Raw genomic sequence first — 22,834 nt, forward strand, 5'->3', positions numbered from 1 at the left:
TAGACATTGCAACTTGAAAAGTTTAGAAGGATTTGAAAGCAAGATTTGTAGACCCACCATTCCAGAAGATTTTAGAAAATTGTGACAAAATGAAAAATGTATCTATGGTATTAACACGTAATGGATGTATTTTGCAGAAAGTTTGCAATGAATTTCTTCCTTTTGGAGAACATCTGGAAGAAAAATGAAAACATAATATTTGAATGCTTTACATTTGAAACTAGAATCTTTTTCTTAACATGCTTATCTTCCCTTTATATTCTCTACTTTTTACTAGACACAAGTATGAAAAATATTAAAAATGCTTCTAATCTTATCACATGGATAGGCATTATAGAAAGGAATTTTTTTATTAGTAAAGAAATTGAAAACTGGCAATTTAAAAGATTCATCTAATATGTCTTAATGCATCATACACAGGTCTGATGCGAGGCATTTTTCCACCTGGTGCAATCACGTGGAATATTAAACTTATCTCTGTAGATCCTAAATTTTGCTGACTGGTGCCTTTCTAAATTCTGCTTCGAGTGCCTGCTCTAAATTCTAAAAGTTTTGCCATTTCTACATTTTGGTGCTCAGTGTGTCACTAAATTCTAAAAATTCTGCCACACCAGCTCTGTAACCGGACCTTACCATATATATTTCCTATTTCTCCTGAATGGTCATATTACTAAAGAAATAAAATTAGCAGCTTTTTCTATACATTCTAAATGCATTAAATTTTTTTAGAATAACAGAAATCTTTAATTAAATCCAAAAATTCTATAATGAAAAGGAAGCGTGTTGAAGAAAGAAATTGAGTACATACAGTGAAAAAAAATTGTTCTTCAAATATATATACAGGTATTATGTAAATTACCCAGTTGTTTATAATTTCAGCCTTTACTATAATTTCCCCGTTTCTATTTCCTCCCCAGAAAGCAAATCGCATAGGCAGTTTTTAAACTGAGGTTTTTGGTGTGCAAGACAGAATGTGTTTTTAATCTCCACATGCTCGTTGCATTAGTTCCTGCCAGCTCTGATAATTTGCAACTTTTTGTCTTTGCATTATCGCTGCTGACATTTGAATTTGTTATGACAATAGAGTTACTGAGCCAGCTTAAATTAAAATTAAATTGCGTAGTCTTTGACCACTAGTCCACATTTTTTTATTTGAATGTGATTGTTCTTGTTTAATTACATGACCACAAACTGCAATTGAATTGATTAGCATAAGAACATGCATTTGAGTTCTTTTTAAATAAGAGGCTTATTTAAACGTTTGTATGACTTTGTAGTTACTTTGAGACATAGCGATAACTTGCTTCATGTCTGTCTGGAGTTTTTGGACTATTTAACTTTTACCAGATCAATTAAACCCTCATAGGTACATTGTAGAGAGGTTGACAACTTAGGAGATAAAGTACGCAGAAACTAGTCAGAACATTGGGTTGTGTATTCAAACAGATTTTTAATTCTGAGAAAATATGTTTAAAGAGAAGAAAATTGATATAAATTAAGCCAAAATGTCTGGGAAGGCTTCAAATTAAAAAGATGCATAAATATTTTGTTGAGTGTTGTTGCTATAAAACATAAATGTTTTGTAGCTTTTAATGTATAATTAAATGTTTTGTAGCTTTTAATGTATAATTATCCTAATATCGTTTAAAAATCAATGACATAAATTGCATGTATTTTAAAGTGTGAAATTTTATTAGAATGTGATTTTAATAGGGACTTTTAACAATATTGTTAAAAAATAAGTAAAATTTAATAGTAATCATGTAAATCCATACTCACTAGGGTTTTCTAACAACCCAATTCAATTTATAACTATCTGCTTACTCTTAAAAATCATCTCTGCATAATGAAGTGAGTTATTGCCTTTCATTATTCCTTAGCGTGGCACAAGGTTTAAACTCAAAAATGTAAAAATTCATGCAAAACTTATTCTTAGTATCTAGTGAGACCTAAAATAATACAAAGCAACTTGGTGTCACCTCTGGTGCTTTAGTGGCTTATTGGAACCTTAAAGTATATTAACTTGGTTACAACCCCTGGAACTCTACACGGAGCTATGACACTAACCGCAACAGACAGAGCCCAACTAACTTTCAAAACTAGCTAACCGTGCCCACATCAGGCCTCTCAGTTTTGTTCTGATCAGCAGGTCTCTCTCTAGGTAAGGAGCAGCAGTGACAACAGCCAGTCTTTTGTTATAAATCGTTCTGATTATGACTTTACTTCTCATTTTAAACTATGACGCTTGACATAAAATCTACCTGCTATTTACTAAACCTCTAGATTGAGCAAGTAATGAGACATGAAAAAAATCAACATGAAACTAACTATTAGTAAAATGTAAATAAAATGTTACTTATCTTCATTCAAATATACTGAACTATTGTAAGTCTAAAATATTTAATGCTGTTTTATAAATTTCATAAAGTATATTTTATGCTCAAATTAATTAATGATTATGTTAATTAAGTTATGTTTAATAATAATGCATCCTACTTACGGATCTATTTTGTTTTTTGCGTGGTATTACGAAAGTGAAGTTCAGACACAGATAATATTTTAGTTGAATTTATTAATTTGCTATTTGCGCATAGGTCCTTAATTTTTTTCAGTAATGGTCCTTAAAAGTCCTTAAAAGTACTTAATTTCCATGTGCAGAAATGTGTACGAACCCTGTGTGTCACTGCTGTTCTATTGAACTATTGTCAGTTTAAAATTTTGTAGTTATTTATAGTGTATATAAGTTGGTTAAAAAACCATTAAAGAACTTGTTTTATCAAAAATAAGTCTGTTGGTTATGTTAACACTTAAAATATTTCATGTTTTCTAGAAATAGCACGCAACCATACTGAAAGTGAAGATGACTCTGGCGCAGCTGCTTCCACCAGTAGTTCAACAAGTCAACAGCATTCAAATGCTGATAACAAAGTGTTTCCATCTTATTCCTTCCAGGAGAAGAAATGGAGAGCTTCTGCATATGATTATGAAGCACGTTTTTGTGGCCATTGTAATACGACGACAGATATTAAGGAAGCCAACTTTTTTGGAAGGTTATTTTTTTCCCTGAATCCTATCATAAAAATTAAAATATTTTAACTATGTATTTGTATTATGTTAAGAGTAAAAAGAATCCACCCTTATTAAAATATTATTGAGCATGATGACACTTGCCATTTTCATGTTAAGGAGCAATGAGCATATAAAGAATAAGAGGTGATTAACATTTGATAGTACTTGATTTAATTATTGAGGCAAACATAGGTCTAAAACCATTTCATATTAGTATAATTCATATTAGTATATATACAACTGTCTGGAGTGGCAGTCAGTGAAGGTATTCAGTCTGAGCTGTACTCACGGACATTGTTTGTATTGAGAATAGGTAGATTGCTAATATACTTTGCTAATATAGAACTACAGTTATGACACATATAATCTACCAAAAAATATCTTCTGAATAGTTACGTAGATTCAGATACATTTGCAGTTGCAATTTACGTCACAATCCTTGCACCTTTTGATTAATAATATGCGATTAGTAATCAAAATATGCAATAAAGTTTTCAGTTCAAAATAAAAGTTCAATACAAAAATCTAGGATGCAACTTAATAAACCTTCCATTTCTTGTCAGGGCAGTTTTTGAGTTCATTGATGGGACAGGAAGAGATTGATTAGACAAGGAAATTTTCCCTTCTTCATTTGGATCCTCTTCATGTAAAGCGCATTTCTCCAAGGGGAGAAATTTCTGAATGGATCATACAATTTCTCTCTACTCTTAGCTTCATGTTTTCTACATTTTGTTCATCAGGATATAACATTTTGAAATGTCTTCTACTTTTAAGCATCCAGAATGTCTTAGCTCTTAGAACATGTAAGCAGACGTAGGGCATCTTTAAATGCAAATCTTTAATGATATATTCAAGAAGTTTATGATTGCTTGCAAACTGCATGGGGTAGATAAAATCTTTGTGATCTTTCAGTCAGCTTGGTTTTGACTCTGATGATATTTTCTCCATCCATAAAGACACTTATTGATTTCAATTTCTTAACATTGAATTAAATTTCTTAACATTAAATTGATTGTCAAATACTTCTTATATTAACTTCACAAGGCTTCTCTGATGCAAACAGTTTGGAAACATTCTTTCTCTTCTGTGCATTCCTAACAAATCTAAAGAACCTTTCTACCATTCTTAAAATTTTTATATATGTTGAAAAATAATCCATTGTCAGCAAATTCGTACTGCTATTACGATGTCATATTGGAGCTATAACCTTTTTCTTTTTGGCTGTTATTTCCTTTTCATTTTCAATTGAATTTTAGATGGGCGACTTTCCTTCACGTCACGTTTTGCTACATTGTTACCTAAGCCTGCCTTGTTTGCAGATATACTTATGATTCTTCCATGAAAAACTACAAGTGGCTAAGAAAAAAGGAGAAAAGTTACAAGCTATAAGGAAAGAAACTGTAAAGAAAATTTACTATAGAGCAGCGATTCACAGTTGGTAGTATGCAAAGAAAGTATTTTAACTATTAAATTAAAAAATTAAATACCCCAACATTCTGTTTAAGTTTTTTCCTCAAACATTCGTAAATTTATGCAATCTGAGCTTTGTTCAAGGTCAATAGCCGCTCATAGACTTCAGCAAAATAATCTGTTTTTATTTTCACAAATATTCTTTGAGGAGTAGACAAAACAAAATTTGTCGTAAATGATGTTTTTAAAGGTAGTAATAGAAATGGATGTTGTATTTAATAGGAAATAAAAATAAATTCCTATAAAAAGATAATAGTATCTTATTAATTCTTTTAGAGTTGATCAATTTATTTGCATGTCTACACTTTATGTCTCTACCGTTTCTGGGCTCATATCACTCTGTTTTCAATTAGAATAATTTTTTATGTCGATTTCCTGTCTCTAACTGCAGGTATTTTGTCTTGTTGCTTTGTATTCATTACTTTTCTGCGCAATTTGGGAATATCGTCATCTGTTTTTGAAGAACTCATCATATATTGTGCATTTAAATATCTGTGAAAAAAATAATAAAACACCCCTAGATTTTCAAAATGGAAAGGATTGAATAAGCGTAGAAGTGGTGACTCACAGTTGATGGATCCAGGACAATCTACTAGACCTTAGAATACTGGAAAGAAAAGAAAAATTTTTTATAGAAAATGTAATGAAAGTTAATTTATCATTTGGGTTTACTTGGAATGAAGCCTCAACCTCAGTGTGTTGTTTGTGGTGAACTATTATCTAATCAAAATTGAAGCCATAGTTTCTTAAAAGACATCTTGAATCTTAGAATGCCAATTTAAATGATAAATCTGAAGAATGTTTTAAAAGGAAATTATTGGAGTTCAAAAATAGAAAGTAATGAAAGGTTTTTATTACTTCAAATGAAAAAGCTTTGGAAGCTAGTTACCTGGTAAGCCTAAGAATTGCGAAGACTGGGCAGGCTCACACTATGGGTTGAAAACCTTATAATATTTATTACCAGCAGCTAAAGGTATCGTTTTAACATTATTCAATGAAAGACCAGCTAATGAACTTGATAATATTCTGTTATAAAATGGTATATTAAATCAATGAATTAATGAAATTGAGTATTTCGCATTGCAATTAGATGAAAATACAGATGTAATGAACTTTATTCAATTATTAATTTACATACTGTTATGTGCCTAAGGGTTTGTATTAGATTGAATGCAGTCAGATGGTAGGTTAATAAAATTTATTTTATCAAAAGAAACTCTTTAAAGTTCTGAAATTTTTCATAGAAATACTCGTATGTGTGTTCACAGTATCACAGAGTACAATCAGTAGTTTTATTTCAAGCTACTAAGCATGTTAAACACAACTCAATGTAAAGGTCCCTAAGGAGAAAGCGAATCTGGAAATATCTCACTTTCACAACTCACAACAGCAATAGTAAGAGCAGATGCTCTCTCCAGCCTTATGTAGTTTTAAACTGGTACAAGATATTTCTTATACTTTCTGTCTCTTGAAATTACTGGAAAGCAATATGAGGGTCGAATTACGGTTACAGCTAACATAGTAATCAATTATATTTGTTCAATTACAGTACCTATTACAGTGATGCAGGGACTAGACCCAAATGTCGACAGTTGGCAACTTTTCGTGTTTTCACACCAAATTTGGCGATAAAATAAGTCGCCAAAACTGTTGTTGGCTTTGCAATATCACCAAATTAGAGTTACCCATTTACCACTCATTGTTAAATGCACTTGCCCCTGTATTCTTACTTTTCCAGCATAGCTTGTCTGTTAAATTTTTCTTATGTTACATTACACAAAAAATACAACAATTTCACATTTAATTCCACAAAAATCATCTATCTTTGTACAAAATTCGTAACAGTTATCTTTCGAAGAAGATAAACAAATTGCCCAAGAGTATTTTGTGAAGCTTCACAATACAGCAACTGCTAGTGAAATTTTCTAAGTAATTGGCAATTTTACGTCTGACAATGATATTCCTTGGAATGACTGCATTGTCGTATACAGTGGCAGAGCTCGGGCTTTAACAGTAAAGCATTCTGGTGTTATTTCTAAAATAAAAAGAGGTTGGATCTGAAAATAAATTTAATCACTGCTCCATTCATCATGAAGCTTTAGTAGCCAAAACAATCCCCCAAAACCTGAAAATCCTTTTGAATATAGCTGTGAAAATTGCTAATTTTATTAAAAGCCGAGCTTTAAATTCAATAATATTTATGATTTTATGACAAGAGGTGGCAGTGAACACGAAACACTTTTGTTACATTGTAAGGTGGTTACCGAGAGGGAAAGTTTTAAATCATCTTTTTTAATTTTCATTAGGAATTCAAATTTTCCTCTGAGATTCAAAATTTGAATTGCTAAAATGTTTATTTACTGAATTATAGTTGGTGCGTTTAGCATATTTAGCTGATATTTTTGGAAAATTAAGTGAATTAAATTTAGGATTACAAAGTGTTAATTTCTTTAACATTAGACATAAAATAAATGCAATGATAAAAAAAAACTCGAGCTAAGAATGAAAGAATTGGATAATAATATTTTAAGCTTTCTATCACTTTTAGAAAGTTTTCTAACTGAAAATAATTCGAAAATAAAAGAAGAATTAGAATCCAACATTAAAAATCTTTGTTTTTCATTGATAACTAATTTCAGCTTGTGTTTTCCTGAGGATTATGAAAAAGAAAACTGGATTAGAAATCCATTTTGTTTAAAATGTACCTAAAATTAATTAGATTAGAAATCCATTTTATTCAAATTTACCTGAAATTAATTGGATTAGAAATCCATTTAGTTGAAATGCACCTGAAATTTTATCTCGCAAAGAAAAAGAGCAATTGATAGAAATTTTCTGTGATCGAACTCTTAACTGAAGATTTCAGAAATAACTTTTGGCTGAACTGATAAAAACAAATTTTAAGGCATTTCAAATAAAGTCATTAAATTTTTATTGCCTTTTTGCACAGCATATTTGTGTGAACAGGGATTTTCTTCCACATTATATTTGAAAATTAAATACAGAGCAAAGAGACCAGAGATAAAGAAATTAATCTCTCTTAACCCTTTTATGCGCGGTGGTCGCACCCTGAAACCACCATTTTCCGAATTTTTTTCCTCCTCTTTTTTCCGAAATCTTCGAGTGAAAATTAATTGATTACTGATCTTTTACATCTAAATAACACAAAATGACTGTAGAATCATATATGTTTTAGGTATTAATACGAGGTGTATTCGGAAACTAAGTACCGTTAAAGAAAAAAAAAAAAAAAAGTAAAACAATTTTTTCGAATCCAATTTTATTTTTACATGAAAATACATGTTTTAAAGTATTTTTCAACTTAGTTTCCGCCAATGATCACACACTTGTCATAGCGGGTGACCAGTTTTTGTATACTATTGTCAAAGAAACTTCCCGCCAGTTTCGATAACCACGACTCCACAGCATTTTTCGTGTCATCGTCAGATCCAAAGCGCTTGCCACCAAGCTCGCGCTTCATGTGCAGAAACAAGTGATAGTCGGATGGCGCCAAGTCCGGGCTGTACAGCGGGTGATCGAACTGCTCCTAATGAAACTGTCGAATTAACGATTGATTGACACCAGCAGTATGGGGCCGAGCATTGTCATGGAGCAACACAGTTCCTTTACTGAGCATTCCACTTCATTTGTTTTGAATGGTTCGCCTTAGTTTTGTTAAAGTCTCACAATATCGTGCCATATTAATGGTTTCACCTCTGGGAAGAAATTCAGTAAGCAAAACGCCTTTCCTATCCCAGAAGACAGTGCACATGATTTTTTGTGATGACATTGTCACTTTGAACTTTTGTTTTTTTGGAGAATGAGTGTGTCTCCACTCCATCGATTGTTGTTTTGATTCTGGTGTGAAATGACACACCCAATTTCATCACTTGTCACAATTTGGTTTAAAAGGATTTCTCTCTCATCACTGTACCGTGTGAGAAATGTCAGTGCACTACCAAGTCGCTTTGTTTTGTGAACATCAGTGAGCATTTTTGGAACCCATCGGGAACACAGTTTGCGATAATTCAAGCGGTGAGACACAATTTCGAACAAAACAGTACGTGAAATTTGTGGAAATGCCTCTGAAAGAGTTGTCATTGTGAAGCGTCTGTTCTCATGAATTGCTTCATCAACTTTCCTTACCAAATCATTGGTGACAACAGAAGGCTGACCACTCCGAGCCTTGGCGTGGACATTTGTTCGACCTGCATTAAACATTCTTACCCACTTTCTCACCATTCCATCACTTATCGCATATTCACCGTAAACATCTGTCACTTGACGATAAATTTTGGCCGTTTTAACATTCCTCGCATTCAAAAATAAAAATTTAATCACAGCGTGAATCTCACAGTCAGCGGGAGAACTAATTGTCTTAAACATTTTGAATGTGCAGAGCAAAATAAAGCAAATAAAGTGATATATAGAGCAAATATTGAACAAGAAAGACTAGTGCGCATGCGGGGGACACCTACCACAGCGCTAGAATGAAATGGTACTTAGTTTCCGAATACGCTACGTACTTCAGATCGTATGCCTTTTAAAATTCGTTTTCGATGAGACAAAATAACTTCCTTTTATTAATATAAACAACTTTAAATTTCAAAGGTTAGTCATCGCACATTATGATTTCTATCATGAACAATAAAAAATTGCAGTAATTAAACTGCATATATAAAAAAAACTTCTATATGTATGGCATTTGCTATGTGGTTTCAGGGCACGACCACAGCGCCACTAGAGCATGTGTCACAATGCTTACAATCCTCTAGAGGCTTGGTGGTTGTGCCTTGAAACCATTGGCGTTTGCTTCTCAATGGCGTTTGCTTGCTTTTCAAATAGGAATGTTTATTTTTACCCGGGTATAGATAAAGGGCTTTGAAACCACAGAGTTATTTTATTACTAAACAATATATGCACTTGCCCAGTAAAAAGGTCTTTCTTTTCCAAATACTTTTCTCTGACATCAACACACTTGCTCCCCAAGCTACTATTGTGATTTTATAAATTATTTCCTGTGGTTTAAATTAAATGTAAATATACTTTGCTATAATTAAAAATAGAAATTGCGTAAAAGCTTTATTTAAATTAAAAATATTTTCTGAATATTTTGGGACGAAATACGAATAAAATAAGTATGAATGGGAAACGAACGATCCGTACAAAGCCAAAAAGACCAAGCCCCCCCCCATTAACATAAAAAACCACAAATTTTATGTGCCAGATTAAAAGAAACTAAATAACGCTGGACATATAGCAGTGAAATTTAAATAGAGGCAGTGTACATTTTGTAGTACAAAGAAGAAACCTGATAGAAGAAGATGTATGTGCGAAACGAAACATGCAATGTGGGTCTATGCATGTACCAAAGAGACAAAACATGCTTTGAGCAGTCTCGCACAAAAAAAAAAAAAAAAAAAAAAAAAAAAAAAAAAAAAAAAATTGTTCTTTGAAATTAAAGAAAAAACCACTGAGTTCTTTTTTATCCTTATTTTATTGAGTTTTTTAATCCATTTATCCAAATGTCCTTATTATGAAGGTACTTATATTTTCACTGCTATAGAAAAATTACATAAAAGTTTATTTTTTAATTTTTTCTGACGATTTACTTTGTAAAATAATGTAAAAAAGTTATATATAATGCAATTCTTACATACATTTTTTTTAAATCCGTAAATTTCGTCATTTATTGAAATGGTAAGTTTTCCCCCCTACTACATCAGTAAGTTTCAAAGTCCTAGACACGCGGTGGTTTCACAGTGCGACCACCACCCACAGAACAATAGGCAAGAGTAGATTTTTTTAAATTCATATATTATTTGTCTCTAGGATCACGATATTCAATTTCTAGAGTTTTTAGTTAAAAAAAAATATAAAAATAATATCGCGCTTGTCAAAGGGTTAAACAAGCTGAAATTTCATACTAAATTTTAGACTTAAGGTATTATAACTTGATAACTAAAATCAATATTTAATCTAATATTTTTAATGTGTGCATATTTAATGCAAATAGTCAATAGGTTGTGCAAATGGCAATGCATATTTTTGTCATTGTAAAATGTAATAGTGGTACTAACGGTTTTAAATTTTTATTTAGATAGTACATGTTAGTCAGAAGGTTGTGAACCGCTGCTCTGGAACATCGGCTCTTAATCTTTCTGGTTGCATGCACCCCTTTTACCATTGTTAGACCATCATTCCCCCTTTTTTCTTTCCAAAACTTGAAAAGTGTACATACATTTACAGAGGGTATTCAGACATTTTTATAATGGTTTTGATTTTCTGTATGGATTTAAATATTAATTTTATTATTCAGACATGAATGGCATCAAATTGGAATAAGGTTTAATTATCATCTACAGCATATTCTTTTATTTAAAACATCGCTGAAAAATAAACAATGGATCAGAGGCTATATTTTTGTGCTATCTGAAGAGAAATACTCTTACTCAATTATTAAAAAAGGACATAAAAAACGTGGTTTTAATATTTCTACATGTAAAATAAGTGACATAATTAATGTGAAAGGAAAGAAACATCAGCATTTACATTTGAATGGGAAAAAGGCAATAAATGCATACCCAACGAAGGTACGTACAGCTCTTATTAAATCTAAGGTTGCATCTCATGTTTTCAAGAAAAATCTACCCTCCCAAATCACTATTTCAAAATCTTTAAATATCTGTGTAGGAACTGTTAACAAAATTATAAAATCTGATTTAAAGCTAATCAAAACAAAAAACATAGTGTTCATTGCCTAATGCTGAAACATATTTCTTAATGTAACACTATGTGCAGATTGCTGTACAAAAATTATTTGACTGGTGAAAAATGGAAATATATAGTTACAGTTGATGAGGCTTGCATATACTTATATGACTGCAAAGGAAAAAGATCGATTTAGTTCAGAAAAAGCAGAGAAGGAAGACAATATATTAGTTCAGAGAAAACAAGGAAATTTTTTCTAAAGGATTTATGGTTATTACTATATTTTCTTAATAATGGAAAATTTAAAATAAGGAAAGCAGAAAAAAAAAATGTCAAAATTAAATTTGATTACTATCAGAAATATGTTCAACACTTAGTTTAAAAAAAAAAAAAAAAAAAAAAAAAAAAAATGAAATTTCTTTATTCAAACAATCTTCACTGTCCATCAAGATTATCCATCAAGATTATCCAAGCCACACCTCTAAATATATTGCTCTGTTTTTTGAAAACAAAATGAAAATTTAAAATAAGGAAAGCAGGAAAAAAATGTCAAAATTAATTCGATTACTATCAGAAATATGTTTTAACACATATTTTTAAAAAAGAAATGAAATTTCTTTATTCAAACAATCTTCACTGTGTTAAGTTCCATCAAGATTATCCAAGCCACCCCTGTAAATATACTGCTCTGGTTTTTGAAAAAATGAGAAATGAACCAGAATTGAAGCTATTTCCTTTAAATGCATCCTACCCAAGTTTCCTGATTTTTCTTACCAAAACATTGGATGATTTCTTACCAAAACAATTCATACCAAAACATTGGATGGACTCCGAAAGATTGTGAAGGGGGAGTAGAATAAAATCAACCTTAATGCTTTAAGGAAAGGACTTTTATCTTGGAAATCAAGATGTACTATATGGTAGTTCAACAAAAAGTCTGTCAGATTGAACATATTGGAAAATAAAATTCTGAGGTTTGTTTATATATAAGTCTTTGCAAAATCATTACAAAAATGCATATTTAAATTTAGATTTACCCTCTGTATTTAAATTTAGATTATTTTTTGTTGCATTTTATAAATTAAAGAAGTAGTAGTATAGAAAATATTGATAAACATGAAAACTTGAGCAAAAGTAGTTTTTTTATACTCATGAGCTAAAACTAAATACTTAATAGGCAAATAAAAGGCTGACCTCCACTCAAATTATGAAATTCCACCCTGGTTGAAAACCTCTGGTCTAGAAAGTAAGTCTGCTGGATTTTGGGCTCCTGGAACATAGTGCCAGTCTTCATATTTCTTTAATCCTGTTGTTTATAAGAATGTCCAAGTCTCATTATTCTTAATTCGAGATCTCAATCCAAAGGTTTTATTTTTCCTGCAAATAAAATTAATTCTAGTGAAACAGGATAGTAACTCAAGTCTGAGGATTGTACATATTTTCAACAGAGTTATTCTGAACTTGGCTTGAAGAAATATATAGTTACAGTTGCTTTATTTTTACTTGCTCCTTATTTTCGCTTTTCAAATAAACTGCAGCTGTGTATGAATGAATTACTTGAGACATCATTGAAAATGTGCAGAGCATCTAATGTTATCTGTCTACGAAGCTTCACTAAAGAAAATAAAGGTACCTAGTTTACCTATTTTAAAACTTTCTCTTTAATATCATTTGGGAGTTCAGCATTCCAACTCAGTTTTACCTTCGAGGTCTTTTGTAAGAATAACTTTAGAAGAAAGGTAAAAGGGCAGCTAATTGCTATAGGTTGGAGCACTGTATGTGTAACAAATAGTAAATTCTGTCTGGTCACTGGAAGTTTTCTTAATCCTATATTTTCAATGTCAATTTCCCTACCATGTCTTGTAGTAGGTTTGGTATTAGGTGCGGTATCAGAAGATTTGTCACTAGAAATCTCAGTTCATTGTTTATGCTCAGTCACTGTTTCTGGTATTTTGTCCAAAACTGACAGATAAGCTGGTTTCAATCTGTCAACTGAGATGTTGACTTGTCTACCTTTAATTAAAATTGAGAAATACTTATCACATTTCTGCATCACAAAAAGGGCTCCTTCATTTAGTGGCTCAAGTGCCTTTTTCACACAGTTAATTCTCACAAACACATGAGAACATGATTCTAAATCTTTATGCATAAGTATTTTTTTGTTTGTTAGTAACTGGTGATTTAGTTGGTTTAAGCTGATCCATAAAATTTTGTAAGTTTGTTACAAATGATTCGGGTTCAATTCTTGTGTTTGGCTGATTAAATCTCACCTGGTAACCTTATGTGCATATCATATACCATTTGGGCTAGTGAGTGATTAGTATCAGGATGTATTGCAACTCTTAATCCTAGAAGGATAGTGGGTAAGATTTCTGTCCATCTAATGTTTCTATGAGTCTTTATTGCAGTTTTTAAGGTTCTGTGAAATCGCTCCACTTTCCCATTGCACTGTGGGTGGTATGGAGTCGTATGCAAAACTTAAGCATCACATATTTTTGCAAAGTTTCTGAACAGCTGAGATTCAAATTGTCTTCCTTGATGTGAGATTATGACACCAGGCATGCCTAATCTACTAATCCAATGTTTGTAAAATGCTTTGGCTACCATTTCTGCTGTGATGTCTGATAAGGGAACTACTTCTGTCCAACAGGAAAAATGGTCAATGCATGTCAGACAATATATCTTCTCTTTGAATGGTGGTAATGGACCAATCAGGTCAGCATGCACAACACTGAATCTAGCATCATGTACCAGAAACTCGTTGAATTTTAATTTTGTATGTCTGTTGACTTTGCTCTTTTGACAATTAATACAAGTCTTGGTCCACTGATGAATTTCTTTCTTCATATTGGGACAGATAAACTTGTCAGTCATCTGTTTTACAGTTGTTTGGATACCTAGGTGAGCAAAATTATGAATCTGATAAAACATTAGCTGTCTGAACTGTTTTGGAATAAAAGGTCTGATGTTGGTTGTTGAGCTGTCACATCATAATGTTTTCCAGATGGCAATGCACACAATTTAAATTTCAAAGATGTATTCCCTGTTCTTAATTGTTGCAATTCTTCATTGTTTTCTTGGGCATCTGCTATTGCATTATAATCAGTGACGGGGACTGCTTTAATTCATGACAAAGTAGTCTGCAACTAAATTTTCTTTGCCATCAATATGTCGAATATCAGTTAATATGTTGAAGTTGGCGTTGTTGCCTTGGCGATGCTTTCTCATTCTTTTGTTTGTATGCATATACCAATGGCTTGTGATCAGTAAATATGATAAACTCACATTCTTCCAAAAGATGTTTAAAATGCTTGACAGAAAGATATATCGCTAGCAATTCTCTGTCATAGGTACTATAAGCTTTCTGTGCAGCAGTTTCTTGGAGTAGAATGCAATTGGTTTCCAATCTTGATCTTCCAACTGTTGCAATACTGATAATACTGATCCTATAGCAAAGTCTGATGCATCTGTACACAGGGCAATCCAGGTTTTGGAAAAAACAGAAGAGCAGCATTGGCTAAATCAGATTTGCACGTCTCGAATTGGCGAATTCCTTTGTCTGTCCACAGAACTTTATGATGGTCTTTCTTTTTGGCGCCGCACCCTTCAACATTTCGTGTAGGACTGCTTGAGTTTCTGCGGCATTCTTCAAGTAGTGGCGATAAAAGTTGATCATACCCAGGAATGTACGAAGCTCATGTATTGTTATGGGTAATTTATAATTGCGAATTACTTCAACTTTTTCTGGCAGTGGACGAGAACCTTCTGTGGTTTTGAGGTAACCCAGATATTATACTTGAGCAACTCCCATTTCTGATTTTGCTATATTAATACAAAGTCAATACTGCTGCAATCAGTCAAAAACTAATTGTGTACACCTTATGCTCTTCCTCTGATGCAGAGGCGATTAAGATATCATCCAGGTGCGGGAATACAAAAACCAATCCACGTAATAGTACCTCTGTAATGAAACGTTGGAAAGTAGATGGAGCATTACGGAGTCCAAAACTCATCACATTAAACTCATACAGACTGAAAGATGTTGTTATAACAGTCGTGGGTTTGCCCTCTTCGATAATGGAAATCTGGTAATATGCCTTTACTAGGTCAGTTTTAGAAAAGATGGTTTTATCTTTTAAAATATAATTGAAATCTTCAATTCTGGGAATTAGGGTACCTATCTGGTATAGTTTGTGTGTTGAGACGTCTATAGTCTTCGCATGGCCTCAGTGTACCATCTTTCTTACTAACCAAAAGGAGGGGACTAGCCCACTGAGATTTCGATGGCCGAATGATGTTATGATCCAGCATCAATTGAAATTCCTGCTTTGCTAACTTCAGCTTTTCATGATACAGCTGTCTAGCTTTTGAGTGCGCAGGTTGACCTGTAGTAGTTATATCATGCTTAACAGCATGTTTTATGGCTTTAGTAAACAAAGTTGGTTTTGTTATACCAGGATATTTGCACAACAATTCAAAATGCTTTGATGATTTACTAACAGTACATAAATTATCACTTTGAATGACTGTAACTTCCCCATTGACAGAAAAGTTGTTTAGACCATCAATTAATTTTTTGTTATATATATCATTCAACAATTGAAATTTATTAAAAAAAATCGGCTCCAATTATCCCTTTAGAAACTTTAACCACAACAAATGGTCACTGAAATAGTCGGCAGAGACCTAAATCTAAAGAAAGCATTTTTATACCATACGTAGGTATCCCAGTACCATTTGCCGCATATTGTTTGTAGTCACAAACTTTAGAGTCAGTTTTAGAAGGGGGTACAATTGCTACATCAGCACCACTATCGACGAGGAATTGGCAACCCATTTTTTTTTTGTCTTTTACAAATAGACGGAATTTGCGGCAATTGGATTCGTTTGCAGCAGAACTTACCGCCTTAGAACATCTACTGCTGGGGTCGGTTTTCCGACTTCTTCCAACTGCTGCAGGGGGGGGGCACACATTTCTCAGGGAAACACTTTTTACCAAAATGAAAATGATAAAAACACAACTTGCCTTTGGGATCATATCTCTCATGATATATACTGCGGCTTCTTTTCCTGAAGTGACTGTAGCCACGATTAGGACTATGGGACTGTCTTTGCTTAGACCGCATTCTTGCCATTTGTAATTCAAGTGAAGAAATTTTCACAATTAACTCATCCATGCCAGCTGGCTTAGCGTGGATAGTGGACAATTCTGGGGATCGTGACTTTACTGACACTTTATAACATTTACATTGCTTTCTACAGCTAATATCAGAAAACACATGTATTAGATCTTCACTTCATTGAGCAGTTGCCCCCATTTGGTTTGTGGTAAATTTAAGAATATACAGCCACTGTGATCCCATGTCAAATAAAGAATTTACAGTTCTCTTCACATTTGCTCCTATGGACATAAGCAGAGTTCGTAAAAGAACTGTTTGGCTTTGGTGAGATAATGTTACATTTTCATCAATGTGAGGAGTCTCAGTTAATCTTCTTATCAACATTAGATAACTCAGTAAATAATATAGCTCCGATCTTTCTTTTCACAAATTATACACAGAACATTAGCCTTACAATTTTCAAATGTCCAATTCTTAAACGCACAAAAAGGGTTTTATTTTCCTTTAAAATATTCTTTTTCCTCAAAAGACTTTTTTTGGTGTTTAAAACAGTTTTGAGAACAATACATTTTGTCACAAAATATGCAGGCAGATTTCATAACTTTAGTACCTGATACTAAATATTTGTTGTCAGGTCAGAAAATGTTTTATGTACTTTTGATTTTTATTTGGACTTTAATTTGATTGAAAACCAGCTCTAGGTAAAGAAATTTCTTTTTTTTTTTGCCTTAAAATTCTGTGTGAAGAAACAACAATAACTGGGATAGTTTACCGTCATAAGAGTTTTTTTTTTTCTTTATTAATCTTTGGATTGTATAACCAAACTTTTAACAAATTTTTGGGAATGCATGATTCCAACAACAGGAATAACATGGTGGTTAGTTAACACCAATTGACTCTAAAGACATCAAATGTGACTCTGATCTATTATACAGCTGCACGATGTTCATCTTTGCTTTCAACTTAATAGCATTTTTTACTAGCAATGATAGCAGCTCGCAAACATAATACTCAATAAGTAGCTCTTCCTTGCCAGAGTTAAGTCTCAGTTTTAAACTGTTGGTGGCTTATACATTGTTATCATCAATTGGTGGATAGCTGTCTTGCAATTTCTTGGGCTCTACTGCCAACTGTCGTGCATTGGATGAGGTGCTGAAATTTATTTGCATAGTTGATTGACTTGCATTATGAATTCTACTTAACTGATTCCAAAACATGTCCCTCACTGTCCCATTAAATTTAACTGGTTCTATTTTGGGAAGCTTTTAAATTTTGCATTTTCAACTTTATTCAACGGCAACTGTTCACAAAACTTGGAAAGTTTATCAAGATGGGCTTGAGTACAAACATGAGGTACATCTTAATTTTCTCAATGCTTTTCATTTTTCTCATATTCAGCATCAGAATCTTCAGATTTAGAGTTTATTAAAGCAGTAAAAATTTTTCATCGAGTTCAGGCAAATCAGTAGTCATTTGCTCTAAAGAAGAAAATTTAATTTCAATTTCCTCACGTCTTAAGTCATTTCATTTGAAGACAGTCTTAATGAATTGTAATGCTTCATGAACGTTGCTCTAACAGGTGTTCTCCTTTTAATAGGATGTTTGATGTTAATCAAATCTTAATCAATAAAGTTAATATTAACAAATTTACTGACCTTTACCTTTAAATATTACATCCATACCTCACCACAGCTTGCAATTCTGCAGTTTGCTGCCAAATATTTTGTTATTACTGAATAAGTTCACATGTGTCACAAGATGACACGTAACTGTCACCTTAATATTAGTGACGCATGTTTAGTTGGGAAAAGTTCTGAGGTTACAAAAGACCAAGGTAAGTTGTGGTTATTTGCAACTAAGGATGGAAGAGTTTAGCATGCTGAAAATGATCTCTGACAGAGGTGACAACATTGAAAATAAAATTAAAAAGTTGAAAGGTGTCTTCAAAATATTATGAAGCTGTTAAAGCACTATGAAGGATTACTAAAAGTGAGTGGTTATCTACCCAAACATTAAGCTATGTGTGATGGGCACTTGATATTTTTAATGAGCACAGTGCTCATACATGCAATGAGTAGTGGTGGTCAGGCCTCCTCCACATATGAACTCTGCAGCCTTTGACCAAAGTAAAAATTATTATTCATTCCTAAATATAATATGGCTCTAATCTGATACAGTCTGAGCTTCATGGTAGTAATGCAAAAATAAGCATTGTTATCAAAACATATGTGCTTATGGTGGATGTGAAATTATCTGCCAACAATAGAGCCCAGCCTTTGCTAGACTTTTTATATTGGTGTAGTGGTGTAGCCAGAGCTTTCTCCACCCAGGACTGTCTTTTAGCAGTTTCTTATGCTTTAAATTTATTACATTTTTCAGTGTGTAATAAAAACACTATGAAGTGTCACAGTGTAATATGGGAAGAAAAGCAATATGTATATTTCTGAAATAAAATGTTAATTGCAACATTGTATAATGTTAATTCTGAAATTTTATTTTTCTTCCTTGCAAAATCATTATGACATTATTTAAGTGTTTAGTCTCTGAGATTTTACTTAAGAAAAACTCTTCTCTGGCAGTTAGCAAAATCTAGTTTTAAGGAAAATTCATAGCAGTGTTACAGTATTTAGCTTCTGGAAACTGTTTTAGAAGTGTCCTTCCATGTATTTGTTTTATATTGCATTGAAGTGATAAAATTAAAACTGACATCTTTTTCTCTGTGAGGAATAGTTAGTTGATTGATGTCATTGCAATCATTTAATCTTCTTATTGATTTCATTGTGATCATGATGTAACCCCGAAAGTGGCATGACTGCCTTAATCTGGTCATGAGAGTTTTTTGTCATTATTTAAAATATTTTCCTTTCTTTTCTTTAATAATGTAAATACCTTGATGAATAAAATTTAGCTAATAGAAGCTGTATAAGTTACATGCCTTCAAGAGCAAATCTGAAAAGCTGTGCCACTCACCGAGATAATTCGTATTCTTATTTGTCATTCAGAAAATTTGGTGAAACAAGAAAGATAATTTTATTTCAACACTCTTGAAATCTACTTGTGATTTCTTGAATAACTTTCTTCAATGAGAAAAATTTCCTTTCTCAACTTAATTCATTTCACAGTTCAGCTTCATTTCAGTTTCTTTGGCCTGAGCTAGAAAATTGTTAACTGATTTGTGCCAGTTTTCAATTTAAAATGTTTGTGTGACATTTTTTTTCTATTCAGTCTTCTGATCTGGTTGTAGGCTTGTGTGCAAAATTTCTGTACAGATACTCATAGGCCAAAAACATGGGAAGGAAAAAGATACTAACACAGCATTGTGCCAGAATCTGACTTGGTGTTAGATTTTCATTTTCTAGCAGTCTAAATATTCCACATATTTTGAGAATTTAGGGTAATTATTTATGTGTTCTTTTTGTATCACCCGGTGTACTCCACTAAATGTCTACAATGTGGTTGAAGCTTTGACTGTGATTAAAATTGGTATCAGAGCAATGGATTGAAATCAAAAGAAAACAACAACAACAACAACAAAAATGTACTAACTCTGAAAACTCCAACAAAATTTATGGAATTTACAACAGTAGAAAACTTCGTGTGCACATACCAGATTCAACAACTGATATGCATATGCAACAATTCTACTTTTCCATGAGTATCCTTGATGCATTTCTGAATACCAGTATGTTGATCAGCCATCACAGCAGCATTATTGTATTCTTGTCCTCAATTGTCTTAAATTGGCAAGTTGTCATTTTTATGAATTTTGCAAAAATAAGTTCTTGGTGGTTTTAGTGTGATTACTTTTCGTTTGAATAATTCCACGGTCTTTATTTTCATCAGATATAATTTTGTGTAAAATTTGATTCATTAAATTTGTATGAGAAATATTGGTGCTGTCGAATATGATAGGCAACTACTTTGCTTCTTTTACTTCCTAAATTTAAGTTTTATAAGAAATATTAGGAGTGCTATCAAATTTGATAGAAAGCTACTTTGTTTCTTTTACATGCTTAATAGCTTTACATCATGCATTTCCCTCATTAAATTTATTTTTAATGCTAGGCTTCATTCAAGATTTATCAAATATTTATCTCAGTTGATTCTTAAAATATTTTCACATAATTCTTGAACATATTTCACAAACAAATGAAATAAATCAAAACAATTTCTTCTATACTCCTTGTTCCAGATTTTGTCATTAGTTTGATGATGAATGCCATCCTATTGATTGTATATATCCAAATTTTATTTAAATAAGAATCTAATGATATCTAATAATCTTGGGAGTATTTCATTTTACTTATTCATTTGATTTTCAACTTCTGTTCCTCTTTATTATTATTGCCACATGCCATATTCTAATTTCCAGCTCATTCTAATCTGTGGAGGACTAAATAGGAGTCACACTTGGTTCATTGTTATCCACCTCATGTTGTGTCCCCCATTACATAATGAAAATTTGAGTGATTCTTGTCTGTGATAGAAACAGTAAAGGGCTTTTTAGAAAGTAAAGTACATCAACCATGATCTTGATACTATTTCCTTTATATAGATGACTTTGGCAAAAACGAAAAGGGGGGAGAAACAGTTATGCATATGTTTTTTATTCATCTTATCACTGATCCACCGTCATAAATCACATTTCCAAAATTAGAATCTAGGCGTTGAACAGCAGACGTTCCTTAACATGATTCATATATCAATGTTATTGTTAATTTGCCAAAGATTTTGGAATACTTTTAATTTAACATCCTTCGTTAGTAGCTGGAATTTTTATTCTTTATACTACTTGGCACTTGATGAAGAGAGGATTTGAATTTGAAAATTGCTTTGATGGTGGTATTAATAATTTTGTGAGAATGCATTTCACTAGGGCCTCTTTATTTGTTTCTTACATTTCCCTTTAGCCATTTTTTAACCTCCTGATTGCCATAACTATTTTGAGCTGATTGCCATAACATTTTTTAGCTGATTGTCATAACTGTTTTGAGACTTAAGTCTCTGGAGCTACAGTGACTGATCAATCACAGCTGGATCGGTGGAGCAAGCACTTTTTCACTGGCACCACAACATTTTCATGTTCTTAGAGAAGATGAGAAGATGATACTATCAATGAAGCAAAACTGATCTTGAATTAATATTCAGTTTTTGCTTGGCCTGAAATTTATGTATTTTGGTTCCAGATAGCTTGGGTAGAGAAATTAATCATGGTAACTTATCAAAAGCCATATTGTTGGATAAAGGTAAAATTGAGGCATTATTTGCTAAAAGTGTTAACAATTTGTATGAAAGTGAATGGATAAATTCTGTATGAAAGTGAATGGATAAATTCCACAGCTGCAGACAAATCAAAAGTGCAGTTTATATATTTATTATTCAGACCCACGTAGTACAGCAACGTTGCAAACTCGTCGTGGATGTCATTGCAAAAATGTTGTCTTTAAGATGCCCAGATGTCCGCGAACATCCACTGTTTTGCAACCGTCACAAAGACCTCTTTATTATGTGTTTGCAAAGGAGGTTTTTGTCGTATAGACATCGTTATTGCGTCTTTCGCAGGTGATATTTTGGTTGTGAAAGCATCGTATCACGACGTATTAAAGACGCCTTAAATGTTCGCAAAATTCCACTTTTTTGCAAGAGTTGTGAAAATGTCGTTATTAAGTCCTTGTGTTACATATTGATTTATGCAGAAAAATAAGGTTAATAATTAATATGTTTTTCTTCTTTTTTAAATTTTTGTATTCTTTGTATTTTTCTAAAGTTTAAATATTTTATCATTTCCTTAAAACCAGAAGATAATACAATTTTTTCTCTTTAGACTAAATATGCATAATTAATAATAGCCTTAATTATTTTCAGTACTTTAAAGTTTTTAAACTTCTCTTTAGACTAAATATGCATAATTAATAATAGCCTTAATTGTTTTCAGTACTTTAAACTGTATTTTTTAAATAACTTAAATTCTAAGTTACGATTATTTAAGATTTTATCATTTTTTTTCCTTAAGTGAGTGTAATTATGAAAGTGGTTATTATAAATATATAGCATTAAAAGTAGGTTTTAATTAAATAAAACTCAATCAGATATAAATAAAAGTAAAGATATATATGTGGGTAAAAAAGGAGCATTTCTGATAATAGAATTATCACATTTATTTCTGTTAAATCTCAGAGACATTGAAAATTGCCGCTGTCATGATAAGTTAGGAACTTAATTAGTATTTTACCTGAACTCAAATATAAATAAATTTATTCGCATTTCACAGTAAAAAATATAACCATTAACTTCTATATCTCCAAGATATGCAAATGAAAGACAGTATAAAGTAGTTAATAAATGTGATAAAAATATACCTAAATCTAATAACTTCCCATATTCATATCTAAAATGAAATAATAACCTAACAAACAACATACACTGGTGTGCAAAAAATAAAGGACAAGACGGTTTTTTTCAAT

At 32.0% G+C, this 22,834-nt stretch overlaps 1 protein-coding gene across 2 annotated transcripts in view; it reads left to right on the top strand.

Annotated features, from left to right (window-relative positions):
* adp (WD and tetratricopeptide repeats 1) overlaps nt 1-22,834 on the top strand; it is a 159,379-nt gene that overhangs the window by 93,904 nt on the left and 42,641 nt on the right. For both annotated transcript variants that reach the window (XM_085807293.1, XM_085807292.1), the window contains exon 14: nt 2,831-3,050. In XM_085807293.1, coding sequence (XP_085663419.1) covers nt 2,831-3,050 — 220 coding nt within the window. The remainder of the gene's footprint in view (nt 1-2,830; nt 3,051-22,834) is intronic.

The sequence above is a fragment of the Stegodyphus dumicola genome, chromosome X1 (assembly GCF_044657685.1).
Source record: "Stegodyphus dumicola isolate Sdum_Otavi_A_Nest chromosome X1, ASM4465768v1".
NCBI lineage: Eukaryota > Metazoa > Arthropoda > Arachnida > Araneae > Eresidae > Stegodyphus > Stegodyphus dumicola.